The sequence below is a fragment of the Gossypium hirsutum genome, chromosome D07, assembly GCF_007990345.1.
Source record: "Gossypium hirsutum isolate 1008001.06 chromosome D07, Gossypium_hirsutum_v2.1, whole genome shotgun sequence".
NCBI lineage: Eukaryota > Viridiplantae > Streptophyta > Magnoliopsida > Malvales > Malvaceae > Gossypium > Gossypium hirsutum.
Genome location: NC_053443.1, coordinates 7946877 through 7962627, shown reverse-complemented (window position 1 = coordinate 7962627; position 15751 = coordinate 7946877). Strand labels below are relative to the sequence as shown.

At 34.7% G+C, this 15751-nt stretch overlaps 1 protein-coding gene across 1 annotated transcript; it reads right to left on the bottom strand.

The window, feature by feature from the left end:
* Positions 1-4425: 4425 nt before the first annotated feature.
* LOC107953521 (2-hydroxy-palmitic acid dioxygenase mpo1) lies at positions 4426-6701 on the bottom strand. Its single transcript, XM_016888848.2, has 4 exons — positions 6251-6701; positions 4943-5005; positions 4781-4852; positions 4426-4695 (listed from the first exon to the last, which is right to left on the bottom strand). The coding sequence occupies exons 1-4, from the start codon at positions 6608-6610 to the stop codon at positions 4579-4581; spliced, it is 612 nt and encodes a 203-aa protein (XP_016744337.1). The 5' UTR covers positions 6611-6701; the 3' UTR covers positions 4426-4578.
* Positions 6702-15751: the final 9050 nt, after the last annotated feature.

The window sequence follows — 15751 nt, the reverse complement described above, 5'->3', positions numbered from 1 at the left end:
CCCAGCAACCAATCTTAAAAAGATTGGAAGGTGGGGGAATAGGTCACAGCTTTCGGCAGGGATGTCAAAGAAGCATCTTGCTCCCTGGTTAAATTGTAGAAGGGGGTATTCTACACTTTTTTGAATTGGTGGACTGCTTAAGGAATCTGATCCTTTAGGATAAAAGTAATTTGTTTTTCAATACATGCTGTTAGGATTTTGTGAGGTTCATGGATTAGATCAACCAAAAAAGTGATGGCAACATTTGGTGAGAAGAGGAATAGCCAATGTATTTTGTGCCAATTTCTCTCAATTTCTGTAACATCTTTTACACTACAACCTCATTTTATCTCTACTTTTTAACTGTATGGTTACCCTCTTAATAATATTATCTTTGAGGTTCAAATATGCATTATTTTTTGAGATATTTTTGTTCTCTTTCAATTTTAATATTGAGTAAATTGGTTCCTCTTAGAAAAAGAAACCCAGAGTAACTGAATCCTTGTCATTTTCAAAATTTAGCAACTAATCACAACATTAGTTTTTTACCAAATTTCATAATTTAATTGGCATAATAATAAATTTATTTTGTATATATTTGGATTTTTTTTGAAAATTTTGTATCTTTTTCAGATAATATTTTTAGGATTAAGGTCATATTGATAGTGTTGACACCATTTTTTTGTGGAAACGAGATCGACTTGGATTTTGAAAACGAAAACAAAAACGGGAGTCACCACCAATCCTTTTTGATGAGGTGTGATCGGATCACCTCGAAAAGTGGTTGTTTTTAATAAATGATTTGGTTTTATTAAAACAACGATTTTGGTCCACGAAATTCAGAAAAACAAGTTCGGGAGTCGGTTACGTACGAGGAAGGATTAACACCCTCAACACACCCAAAATTTGTACCTTGTTGATTAATTAGTGTCTTAATATCAAAAATGTGCAAAGATTTTAAAATACGATCCTTATATTAAAAAAACTTATATAAATCAAATTACCCATTAAGACCCTCTCATTTCGAAGAGAGAAAATGTCACACCCAATGAGTTAGGGCATGATATTTCACCTCCTCAAAAATGAGCTTGTCCAAAAAAACTCGTGCAATAAAATTTAAAAGGATATTCAATTGTTTAAGCCAGATGAAGAAATCGCAGCCCAACACGTTAAGGCACAATTTCTCAAAATTCTAAACATTGAATATTGCATTTATTAATTTTTAGAGAAATCCTCATATCGAAAAAACATGTCATATACGAGAATACTTGCCAAAAATTTACTTATTTAAAAGATATTTAGCTATCTCGGGTTTTAAAAAAAAAGGATCATGCCCAGTAAGTTAGGACACGATCTTTTCTTAATTCCTGAGATCGTTTAAAACTTGAGTTTGAAAATATTCGTGTATTTAGATTCATTGTGAAAATCGAAACCCAGTAAGTTAGGGTACGACCTTCTCGACTCTAATCACGAGATTTTGCTTATTCAAAAATCATAATTTATGCATTGAATAAAATTAATCTAACACGAAATAGTAGAAATAAAACACGATGTTAATACTCGTAAAAAAATATTGAATACGATGATAAAAATAATACGAGCAACAGCAATAAAAATAGATAAATAAAATGGACAAATCAATAACATACAAAATAATAAGTATACAAACCAATAATATTAAAACATTCTTTAAAAAAAACGTAAATAAATAAATGAATAAAGAAAATAAATAAAATTATAAAAATATAAAAAGATATATAAGTATGTATATATATGTATGTATATAAAATTTATAAAATATAAAAATATATATGAGTTTGTATAATATATAAATAAGTTATAAAAAATATATACGTGCAAATATATATGTATATATATTATAAAAATGAGTGTATAACATATATATAAATTATAAAGTATAAAAAGTATAGAAGTATGTATATATATAAATCAAAGATATATATAATTAAATCTAAAATTAAAAAAAGTACAAACGAGTAACTAATAATAATAATAATAATAATGAGATTAAAATATTTAAACTTAGATCAAAAAACAAATTGGAAATATAATAACAATAATAACACAAAGATAATAGCACAATATAATAATATAATAATGAGGAATAAATAAATACATAAAATAACTGTGTTAATTAATAAAATAATAAAATAACATAAAAAGGACTAATTTGAATTATAAGACAAAGATTTGGGGCAAACTCAAAATAAAATAAAAGGAAAGGACCAATATGAAATCGCAAATAACATGAGGGGATCGAAAGGGTAATTTTCCCAACCCTAATGCGCAGCGTTTCAGCGCGGACTAAAATGAAACACGCGAAAAAAGGCGGCCAAATTAAAAAATCAAAATGGGACCATATTGCACTAAGGAGAAAAAGAAAAAGAACCATGTGCGAAAATATCCCATTCACCGTAGAAACACGCGGATCTTGTGGGCAAACGGGTCAGAGGCCAAAACGGCGCCGTTTTGAGAGTTGGGATAGAGACCGAAACGACGCCGTTTAAAGGTTATTATTTAAATCAAAATTTTTTATTTTTTCTCTTTCTTCAGAGAAAAAAAAACTAAAATTCTCTCAACCCCTCCCCATATTCGACCGACCGTCTTACTCGGCCTCTCTTTGGCCGGCCATAATCGCCGCCGTGGCCAGTGGCCGGCGTCGCGCAGAAGGGCGTTTTTTAGCCCGCGTTTCGGCGTACTCGAGTGTTGATTTTTCTCAGCGCGGAAAGTGAAAGAAAAAGGGAAGACCCCGGCCACCTTTGGAGTCCAAACCCAACGACGACGAGAGGGTGGCCGACGGTGGGGCTAAGGGCTGATTCAGGTAACCTCTTTTTCTTTATTTTTTGGATTAGATTCGAAAAAGAATATAAAAAATAAAAATGGGCGGAAAAATAAAACGCAAAAAGAAAAAACAGTAAATAAACACCTTTAATTTTTGCTATTTCGATTCCTTGGTGATTGTCAAAAAAGAAGGAAGAAAAAAATACAAAGATGATACTCGGCTTTTTATAGCCGAGTTTGCTTCTATTTTTCTCTGCTTTTTGCTGCTTGCGTGCTTATTTCCTTATTGCAGGTGATTGATGAGCGGCGGCAGAGTTGGTGGCGAGGTGTCAGACGCGGCGGTGGCAGGGCAAGTGGACGACCCTCGGGTTAGGGTTACTTCTTTTCTGAAAATATATCTTGGGCTAGGACTTTGTATTGGGCCTGGGTTAATTTGGTTGGGCCATGGGGATTTTGGGCTTGTAATTGGGTTAAAATTTTGTAAGTGGACTGTTAATAATTTGGTTTATTTTCTGGTGCGGGCCTGGGCGAAATTGGGCTTGTACAGATAGAATATAAAAATATTGAGAGATTAATTTATTATTATACCAATAAAAATTATATACGATTAATTGTCCTTAATTACTAGGTTTCAAAATTAACTATGATTAAATTACTTTGATTTTGTTGAGAGGGTCTAATTTGGTCAATAATAAAATTAAGGGGGATTAGAGAGGTGTTGTAAGAATTAAATTGGAGCGTGTGTGTGTATAAGAGGAGAAAATAAAGTTGGATTGGATTGTGTTTGAAGATAGGTTCATGATTCCTTTCGTCATAACGACTTCATTTACCAATAAACTTGCATCTTATTTTACTATACAAATGTGGAAGTTTATACAATCTTATTTTACTAATAAATAATTTCAACAAGCAGCCCTGGAGTAGGCTTGGTATCCTCCGTTTGCGGTGGCTGTTGCGGCACAATCTCATCATACTAATAAATTCTAAGCCCAATCTCACCTCTAATCCAACTAAAAACACTCTTCTTCCCCAAAGGAAAATAAACAGGCCCTTCCTGCCCTTGTTTAGTGAACTGACTCCCATGCAACTTAACCCTCCCCAAAAAATGATTCTTATGGCCACTACCATTCCCAAATCTCTTATCATTACAAACCACAATCTCTAACTCTTTAACATCCATATTATCTGGGTCAGACACCGTGAACTCCAAGGCCCCGTTCCATACAGGGTTAAGGTCCCTGTATTTGGTAGAAGTTCTCTTCTTTTGACCATCGAAATCAGCAATGACAAAAGGACTGAAGCTCCCTTGACCATCTTTAGGAAGAAGATCACAAGCGTCGACCACTTCCACGATCACTTTCCGCACCATGTTGGGCGGTTGCTGTGAGACGACGTCGTCATGGTCTCATTTTTAACGGTGACAAAGTACGTATAAAAAAAGGGGGTGAGTGGGGCAAGTAAAGAATTGTAAAAAATATAAAAAAAGGTTTTAAAGTAATTTTTTTTAATAAAAATTTAAAATACATAAGTATAAAATTCTATAAGGTACTTAGATTTCAAGTTAAATCGTGAATTAAGCATTAAAAAAAGCCATCCGAGTGCCATAATTTACTCCCAAAAGGATTATTAACATTAGATAATGTATTAAGGTAAAGAAGCTTTGAAAGCTTTTATAAAAATCACAGCAGTGTATGCACACATTTACATGAGAGTACACAAGGCAAAAAAGCCTTTCCTTCATTGTGTTTACAGTAGTTTTAACCAAAATCATTTCATATGCAAGTTCCCAATTCAATGCTAAGAATTTTTTTTCTGTTTCTTGTCCTTCCATTCCTTGATTTCAGCTTCGATCTTAGCTTTCACGCGTGCATGGAAACCCGGATACGGTTCATACCCAAAGAGCGATTGAAGAACCTACGCCCAAATCAAACACAAATCACTAAATTTTCACAACTTTGGGATCATTTTCGTATTAAAGAAAGAAACTACTTCCCCGTACCTCGAGCAAAACAAAGAATGGAGCCATTAGAAAAGCTTGAACAAGATTGTCCAACAGAGCCGGTGCACGTTTCTAAAGAGAATAGTTCAACAAGTGGTGTTTAAAGAAAAAGTAGAAATGCAATGGAGGCTGGGAAATTCTAAAGATTATACCATTACTTACCTCAAAGACTCCATGGCCTATGAACTGTCCAGTCCAACAGAACAACTGAGCAGCCAACACAACCTGAATAGAGAGTACACAAGTACGAATCAAAGGAAACGAACAATCATGTTCAGCAAAAGCACATGACGGAGTATTTATCTCCCCAAAAATAAAGGAAAGAAAAAGAATTATCTTCACAACCTGAAAGATGATATGGAACAATTCATTAACATATGAAACTTCACAACCAGAGAATTCCATGTACGTTCATTCCAACTTCAATGTTCAACGGTATCAAGCTTACGTTAAACAGATTTTAATATAGACATCTTTAATTCAAAGGCATGCTACACAACATGCTTGATGCAACATTTTCAAGTAAAAAAGCTTTGGTATCCTTTCATTCTGGTGCAAACTATCCGTTCAACCAAGCCGGCTCCCTAACCGAACGAAATACTGACCCTGCAATTAATATGAACCTAGTGGATCCTTTACTGTCAAGCCAACAGCATTTAAACAGTATGCTTGATGCAGCGTTTTCCAGTAAAAGAGCTTTGGTATCCTTTCATTCTGGTGCAAAATATCTGTTGACAATACTCAACCAAGCTGACTCCCTAACCAAACAATATATCGACCCTGCAACTAAAATGAACCTAGTGGACCCTTAATTTCCAGTATTTACTGTCAAGTCAACAATATTTAAGCAGTATAAGTCAGTAAAACATGTACAAGAAACACAAACGAAGAATTAAACTTAACTTCTCTACCCATTCATCCTTAGTTTTTGATTCACGCACATGATCTACACAAGTTATAACATATCCAAAAAGATTGCTGATGGGATTATTTCAGAACTTAATTCCAACAACAAAACATGATTCCCCTAATCTGATAAACATAATGTCAAACTATATAATCTTAAAGATAAGTTTATAATCTATAAAGAAAAGGGCCATACTAGAACTAGGGCCCTCCATATTAGCCATGGATTTGTCAAAGAAAAGGTCAAGAGGCACATATAAAGGCAATATAGAAAATTCCATACTTGGAAAAAAATGGTTGACAATCTAGTAAAACATGGATATTGACTATTGAAAAGTAAAAAAGTTGAACTTTGTTGCCAAACAAGACATGAATCCTAGTTTGTTTCAAACAGCATGTTCTTTGAACAATAAAATTAACAAAGCTAAAACTAAGAATTTCAAAAACCAATAGAACCAAACAAACAAGACAAAGTTCAAGTAAAAACATGAATTTATCAATAAAAAGGGGTTATTTTTTACATGGTTCCAATCCTCCCCATTTTTTTTTTTAAATATTACTTACCTTCCAAGCGAGAGAATATCCAAGGTGTGCAGCAAGAAAAGTAGCACCAACCCAACAAGCTAAACAAATCAAAGCAGCCAAAGAACCAGCTTTCTTATCCAAAATCACATAAAACAATCCATAAATTAGAGCACAAAGAAACCCATAATTGAAAACCAAAACATGATTAAACCCAGAGGGCAAAATCCCAGATTGGGAAAGATCACAAATGGTGGGTGTAAAGTAGAAAAGAACAAGAGAAGTGAAAAATATTGGCCAAACAAACAAAGTATGTATGAAAATGTTGATTGGGTTACTGTGATATGCCCCATAGAATGCAAAATGATTCTCAAGATCGAACAATCCTCCTGGCTTTCCCATTTGAAAAAAAAGAGTATTTTCCTTTTGGTTTTGTTGGTAAGAGGAAGAAACTATAAATGAGACAAAGGAAATATATTTATATTTTACGTTACGTTCACGGAAATATCGATGTCTGAATAGATATTTGAAACCAACGCGCTAGCTTTTTCGTGAGATGCTATTTGACGTATCACCATTCAACGCCAAAATGGTAAAAATCAAATGGGTGGGTGAACCCGGCCCTTGGTTTTAGAAAGCAATGGGTACTGTCCACACAATTCTACTACATGTGAGCTACCTTTAAGCCTAACATCACGTTTAAAAAATAAATTAATTAATTCTTAAATTTTAGATTAAACACTAAAGTGGTCTTTCTTTTTTAAATTTTCATATAGTTCTATTAATAAAGAAATATTTATTATACATTAACATAAGGTATATGTAGCTCACCATGTGTCATTATACAATTATTCCGTCAGCCACACTAAATTTTAATAGTATAATTAGAAGGATTTTTTAATAGAAAGGTTCTACTTGCTCTTTGAGCTAACCCATTTTTTAGTAGAGAGGTAAAATATAATCTGACTCTTAATTTTAAGCGTCTCCATAGTGCTTTTACCCTATCTTGACATGATCCTTCAATTTATAATGATGATCATGATGGTAAGATCTGGGAAATGAATAGTATAGATTTAGGTAAAAAAAACACTTTTTTTTTCATTTCCATTCAGTTTTGATATTGAGCTAATTGATCCCTCTTAAAAAACTGAAGTAATATAATCTTTGTCAATTTAAAAAATGAGTAACTAGGAACAATTAATCATAATGTTAATATTTTTTGTAAGTTATACATATTTTTATTGACATAATAAAAAATTTAGCCCTTGATGCCATTATGTGCAAATATTGGTAAAATATGTAAATATTACATGCTAAATTTGTTAAATCAAGACTAAATTGATGAAATGTGTAGACTTTGAAGGCTAAACATGTACAATTGACAAAAAAAATAATGTTGTGATTAATTGTCATTAGTTACTCACTTTTAAAATTGAAAGGATTAAATTGTTTTGATTTTTTAGAGGAATCAATTTACTCAATATCGAAATTAAAATGGGCTAAAGAGGTCTTTTGATAAGGTAAAATAGACCAAGATTGAATTCAAGTAGTTGGACACAAAGGAAAAACCAAATCAAAGTGGTTGAACCCTAGCTTGGTGATTAAGAAACTTGATAATAGAGAAATTCGACAGTAGCTAAAACAAGAATTCTAAGAACAAATAATAAAAACTCAAATGATTTAGAGATCGAAAGAATTGGATCTTGAGGGGGAGACACGTTCTTAGGCTAGACTTGAAGAGTATAAGCTGGCAAATTTGAAATAAAGAATCAGCATACAAATTCGGTTTAAACAAATTATAAAACAAGGAAAAAGAATGGAAAATAAGTGAAGGGAGATTTGGTCAGCAAAGAGAACTTAAGAACCGATTGTAGATTACTTTCTTGAAGCCCAAGGATGCATTCTTGAGGGTAAACAAAGTTGTTCAAACGGACTTCAACCAAAGAAATCGAAACAAATTAGAAACAATGAGACAAAAGAGAAAATCGAAGGAAATTAAAATATTAGGGTTCGGTTGAAGAGAAGAGACCAAGATCAACTTGGGTTTCTTAAAGCAAAAGAAACCAATCTTGGGCAGTAAGAATGCATTGAACCAAATCTAGAAAAATAAACACCAAAGAGATTAGAAAATTGAAACAAAAATTAAGGAAAAATAAAGAACATAACAAGAATAGCAATCGACTTAAAGGAGAAAGAAAGATCCCACCAAAATGGTGTGATCTTGAAATCGAACAAGGAAAAATAAAGCTTCTTGAAGGGTTTCTTGATATGAAAGAAAAAAACAACAAAAAAGGATTAGAGAGATCCCAATAAACTGAATAATATAGAAAATAAAATAAAAACTCAAACAGATTACAAAATTTAAGGTTTCTTGAATTTTAAAACACGTTTCTTAAAAATGAAATAGCATAAGAAAAAGATTCATATGAACACGATCAAGATAGATAAAGATTAGAATGAGATGGAAAAAGATTTGCTGGAAGGTGAAAAGGCAATGCCTTATGAAACACTTAGAAAAAAAATTCAACAAGTTTCACAAATGGTTCTAACCAATCCCCTAAGGCCAAACCATGGAGGGACTTTAAGAAGAAAACCAAGATGAAATCAATTCTACAAATCACAAGAGAAATATCTTGTGAAGAAAGAAACCCAAAGTGTTGTATTATTCATAGAATGAGAGATGTGTACAATGATGGGAAGCGTAACCTACTTATAGTGAAAAAAAACTAGGGCAAAATAAGAATCTTAAGGGAACTAGAGTTGTAACAACCTGATTTTCACCGACACGAAAAAATTGATTTTTGTGTCAAATTTTGTATACCGAGTTGATCCAAAAAATTGAACTAAAGGGTTCACAAAGATGATAGCCACGATAACTATATTGTCTTTGTTTATTAAACATGACACTGAGAAACCACTAAAATCGAACAACAATTTAAATTAATAAATATGGTCTAGGGGCTAGTGTCACGGGCCAAAGTGTAAAGCCCGTGACCATGGCACAAGATGCGCCCCATGGAGGTCTATCGATTAGATGGAGAACATTTAGCCCACAAGAACTCACCCGATTCAAGGAATTATTAGAGAAGCCTGTCAGATTAAAGCCCAGTTGGCCCGATAATGAAGACATGGCAACTTAGGTTAATTTTGGTAACTAATCTTAGAAGATAGAGGAAATCATATCTTGTTAAATTAGATTAGATTTGATATGACATATCTTGTAAATTCCTAAAATCAAGGGATATGGCTAATCTCGTCCGTCAATGTAAATGTATCTTGACCGTCGATTTTGGGGGAGCTCAACTATAAATAGAGAGCCTCCCCCTCATTTGTACTCACTACATTCATTGTTTCATTATTCTTTGTGAATAAGAGAATAGAGAGCATTTACTCAAACACTTTGCGATCACTCTTTCTGTTGCTCTGTTGTTTAGCTTCTTTTGGCATAAATCGCTTTCGCTTTTCAATTGGTGCCTTGGAGGAGTTCTTAAGGAATCCTCACTTGAGTAAAGGCTGACTTAGGCGAGTTTGGATGAACGGATTTCCTAAGGCTGCACGAATTACGAGACGAAAGGTCTAGCCCCGTGACAAGTGGTATCCGAGCCAAGTTTGAACCAAGTGATATTCAAGCCAAGTTCGAACCAAGTGGTATCCGAGATTTAGGTTTAAACCAAGTGATATCTGAATTATTGGTTCAAAGGCACCGTTGGGATGTCGAAAGAAGTTGTTGGTCAGAGTGAGCCAATGGAGACCCATGAGAGGGCCAGAAAAGTAAGTCGCTTAAGGGACATGCTGATAGCTTTGGAAAATCTAGAGGAATCCGTAGGAAACATGAAAGAGAAGCTTGAATTGGTCGAGGGACGCACGGATGGGTTTGACTCAATGAAAGAGCAACTCAGAGATTTTGTGTTGGATTCTCTCGATGCCAATACAGAAAAGATGAATGAATTAGTCGAGTCCACTACGAAAAAGCTGGCAGTGAGGGATGAGAATCTCGAGGATATGGTGTTAGTCATGAAGAAAGAAATGGAGGAGCTCAAGGGGGAGCTCACGATTTACAAAGCCGCTTTGAGTAATGGGATGTTGTCTTCAAGGTCGAAGCAACAAGCAATGGATGTTCCCAAATCGGAGAAGTTCAAGGGTGCACGATCTGCAAGGAATGTGGACAACTTTTTATGGGAAATAGAGTAATACTTCTGAGCGATAGGCATCGAGGATGATGCTATTAAGGTAAACACTGCTTCAATCTATTTTACTGATGTAGCTCTCTTGTGGTGGCGTCGTAGGTCCACGGATGAGAAACGTGGTGGGAACGCAATTGGGACTTGGGAGGAGTTCCAAAGAGAGGTAAAGAAGCAGTTTTACCCACGGTATGCTGAGAATGAGGCTTAGGCTAAGTTGCGTCGTCTCATGCAACAAGGCACTGTTCGGAAGTATGTTCGGGCATTTAGTGAGTTGATGCTTCAAATCTCCAACTTGAGTAAGAAAGAAGCATTCTATTGGTTCGATGATGGGTTAAAGCCGTGGGCAAAGCATGAGTTGCGTAGGCAATGAATCACCGAACTTACTGTAGCCATAGCCGAAGTAGAGTCTTTTGTTGAGCTTATTCCAACGAAAGACAAGTTCGAGTCGTCTAAGCCCAATAGAAAGGGCAATGGTGAGAGGAACCATGAAGAAGATGAAGAGGGACACAGCGATGATGGCAACAGTACCGATAGTACAAGTGGCAATGGGAAACCACGAGATACGAAGCGGGGATACAACAACCCGAGGGACAAGGGAAAAAGAATCAAATGCTTCATTTTTCAATGAACACACATGATGCGAAAATGTCCGAATAAATTGATGATTTCGGCGATCAAGAAGAAAGATGAGCCAAAAAAAGAGGCGAAGCCTATTGAGGGGAAGACATCGAAGGTCAATTCGATGGTGCTCATTCCTAAGAAGAGGAATGGTGGAAAAAGGGTTGATGTTTGTGGACATCAACATTACGGGTCAGAAGCGGAGTGCTCTTATTGATACGAGAGCATTGAACTTATTCATATCAGAAAAAGCTATGAAGAAGCTTGGTCTGTCGATTAGAAAATTGAATAAGAAGATCAAGGTAGCAACTTCTGAGAAAGCCCCAACTGTGGGAGTAGTTCGTGATGTGGAACTACAAATCGGTAAATGAAAGAGCAAGGAAGAATTTGAGGTAATCCAATTAGATGATTATGATTTTTTGCTTGGCTTAAACTTTCTTGACAGGATTCTGGCAACTCTGCAACTAGGGGCCGATCAAATTCATATTGTCACTAGTCCATCAACTAAAAGTATTGTGCCGGTGCATCGGGATATGAAGGTTGGGACTGAGGTGTTATCGTTAATCTAACTAGTCAAAGATGTTTCGTATGGGAGAAACATTAGTTCGTCAAAACGGAATGCCACGAGAACCCCTTCGGAAGTGTTAGTGGCACAAAAGATCGATATGAAGCATGTAGATTTGACTGTGGAGCTGACATCTTTGGGAAAGGTGGGTTGTGCATCGAGTTTTGGAGGAAAACGAGCGATGCAAAAACAGTCGTGACGAGTAAATGCTACGAGTAAGGTACATTGTAAACACTCTGATAATGTTTTGAATTCTGACTTGTTGACTTGTCAAGGTCGTAAGGGCCCTTTCAAAGTTCATAAGCATGGAGGCCAAGGGACTGTGGGCAGTACGAAGCCAAGATGCGTGAATCCAGGAGATTCCAATAAGAACAAGTCAGAGTTAGGGCAAGATAGAGCGGAGATTTCTTACCAACGGGATGTACCAACGAGTGCAACAGTTCAAGTTAAGAGGTGACGGAAGCTGAGGCAAAGGTTTCAAAGGAAGAGACAACCTGATCACAAGACAAGTCGGGAAAAAGCCAAGGCAACGAGAAAGTTCCATGGTGAATCAAGCCAGTATCATTCGGAAGTTGCAACGAGGGCATTGCGAGAATGGGTGGGGGAGAATGTCACGGGCCAAAGTGCAAAGCCCGTGACCATAGCACAAGATGCATCCCATAGAGGTCTATCGATTAGATGGGGAATATTTAGCTCACAAGAACTGGCCCGATTCAAGGAATTGTTGGAGAAGCCTGTCAGATTGAAGCCCAGTTGGCTCGATAATGAAGACATGGCAATTTAGGCTAATTTTGATAACTAATCTTAGAAGATAAAGGAAGTCATATCTTGTAAAGATTAGATTAGATTTGATATGGCATATCTTGTAAATTCCTAAAATCAAGGGATATAGTTAATCTCGTCCGTCGATGTAAATGTATCTTGACCGTCGATTTTGGGGAGCTCAACTATAAATAGAGAGCCTTCCCCTCATTTGTAATCATCCATTGTAAACTGAATTCTTAAGAGTAATAGAATTCTTTGAGCATTTACTCAAACACTTTTTGTGCATTTTTTCTTTGGCTTTATGTTGTTCACTTGTAGCTTCTTTTGTCACAATCGCTTCCGCTATACAAATTGGTGCCTTGGAGGAGTTCTAAAGAATCCTCACTTTTGGGCGTAAAGGCTGACTTAGGCGAGTTTGGAGTAAACGGATCACCTAAGGCTGCACGGATTGCGAGATAAAAGGTCTATCTTGTGACACTAGATTATAGAAGGTAATAAAGTGACTTGTCAAATTTAAGATTAATAAAGTGAGAAACATAGAGCTTTTAGGTACTTAAGTGGATATTTTCCATGGCGTTAACATGTTTTATGATAAATGTAGCCTCCTAAACTCGGCCTAAACATTATGACCGAAGCATGAAGATTACATAAGCCATTAAGATGGAATGGAAAGTGTTTCTATTTAATCATTTTTTAAAACCAGAGATCTCGATTTATTTGCTTTGATTCAAGAAAATATCATATTAATTTTAAAACTATCAAGTGACTTTGTTGTTTCATTTGTAAAGATTAATTATTCCAAAAAACTAGGTTATATTTTTATAAAAACAACTTCATAATATTGTGGTGGAAAATTGTATTAAAATCATATTTTTGTTAAAAATAAGTTTTTATGCATATTCGACAAAACATCAGTAGATAATTTAAAACCCCAAATCATGCGATAATAAAATGAAAGTCCCCCAATAAAAAGTTTCATGCCATGATCCATAAGAAAATTATTACAATCCAAAATAATAAAATAACCAAATAATAATGTTTAAAGTATTTAAAACCAAAATCATCAGAGAACTCTTCCGAAAGCCATATCTAAATCCTAACCTTAAGGATTACCTAAAATCAAATCAGAATATAGGGGTGAGCTAATAAGCTCAGCGAGAGTCTTAACTTATGTAGCAAACAGTAATTTAGAACATATATTACAGAAGACAGTAGAAAATATAAATAAGCAGTCCAATTTCACATATGTCAATATGCAAGATAATATCAATGCAGAGTTTTTCAGAAAAGTTCTTACCCAACACCGCTACACACCACAAAGAGTTCCCCAGAACTTATTTATCTAATAATACACCAAAATTGTGGACAAGCCATCAGATATTGCAAATATACTGCCAAAATGTGTGAATATACCACCAGAATGTGAAGATAATTAAACTGCCAGAAACTTCTTACTTTCAATATAAACACAATCCAATGCACTATGATATGGCGCACAGAAATAGATATACCTCAATAGGCATGCTTAGCATGTGATTATATTTTGTTAACAAAAATAGTAGGCATGGGTTTGCTTTTCATGCTTATCAGAACAAAAATAACAATATCCATGATTTATCATGATATCCGATTTACTTAATAAAAAATGTGTCATTTGATCACATAACATGAGTGTCAGAACTAACATATAAATTCATCCATATTTGTGACATCACAGGTTTAACATATCAGAGTTACTTACTTGGGAACCATTCCATTAAAGGATTTATCAACCACCATGAATACTTAGTGTATTCGAAAAGCCACGTTTCAAAGCAGCTAAATAATATTAATCATAACTAAATAATGTTTAATAAATAATCATACAAATTTTATTTGATTAAACTCACACCTGAAAATTAAGCCTTGTCATTAGATGTACACTCCACACTCTAGCAATAACAAATCTAGACAAATCTTGCTTGATTTGATTAAATAACAACGATATGAAACCAATGGAACATTCATTAGTTTCGGCCATGAACCAAAATATTTTCTCTTAAGGAATCAGATGAGGAACTCACTCTAAATACCTTTTTAAAAGATAATTCAAATGATTCTCTATTGCTAGAGGGAAATCCAAATGATCCAGGTTAGATCCTTCAAGAAATGAATCATACAAACATTAGTCTTTATATTTGACTATCATAAGAAAAGAGAGGATTGATATTAGATTTATCAATCAATACTTACGCTAAATCGGATGGGTTGAAAAGATTGATGATTCATCGAAAGTTTTGGTTCAATGGAGGAATAGTGGTTAAGGAAAAATCAACATCAAAATAAAATGAATGAGTATATAGCTTTATTTAGCAATAATTAAAAAAAAGTAAAAGAAGAGGTAAAAATCGATTATGACCAAAAAATTGTAAAGAGAACGAAAAAATGGTGTGCGATGGCGGCGGCGGCGGTGCGGTGACTTGATGACGATGAAGATGCAACATGGCAAAAAGAGAATGAGAGAGGAGGGACAGTGGTGAAGTGGTGGTGTATTAGGTGGTGCATTGGTGGTTAATGGTGGTGAAAACAAATGAATATGGTGGCTCAAACAGGTGCAAGAGAGAAAATTAGAAGAGAGAAGAGGAAAATGAGAAACAAAATGAGAGGATAGACTCTCTAAGGTAGGTCAGACGGTAATAGCAATTCAAATGGGGGGAATTAGGAAGGGAGTTAAAAAAGGGGGAAAAAAGAAAAGAAAGAGGACATGTGGAGTGAAATGAGGGCTAAGGAAGAAAAAGAAAGCAAAATAAGAGATGAAAGAATTTCTTCTATATGGCAACAAGGTGGGATGGCAAGTAGGGGTTTGACCAACCATTTAAATTCAAAAATTAAAAATAATAATAAATAGGAGTGGGGGAATTAAACTTGGGTCACATGGGAAGCTTAACTTGTTCTTAAACCACTAGGCTATAATTCATATTTGTTCAAGAATTGACGATAATTAAATTTAAATGGTGTGTAACATTAAATGTGTTTATGTAATGAAATCAAATTATGATTAGCACCACCGAGCTTCTTTGCTCAGCATGCAAAATTATTTGTTTTCATGCACAGGTAATGGTTAAGTTCGATAGAGTTTGCAGTTGAGTGACAACATCTAGGACCCTCTTCTCAGTTCAGTAATGTTTGTATTGCCCTGATTATCTTAAATCTTGTGTTGGCATGTACCTAGAGTTATAAGTTGTTGTTGAAATTCTTTATGATAATTTCAATAGATGGCACTAGTAAAACTATAATTTAAACTAAAAGTGTACAGTGAGTAATGATCATAGGTCAATCTTGGTTAGTTGGAATGTTATGTTTATGTGAGTATATAATGGTATGTATTGGTTGTCATGTCCTTATATTATTTAAGGTTGCTTTTATATGTTA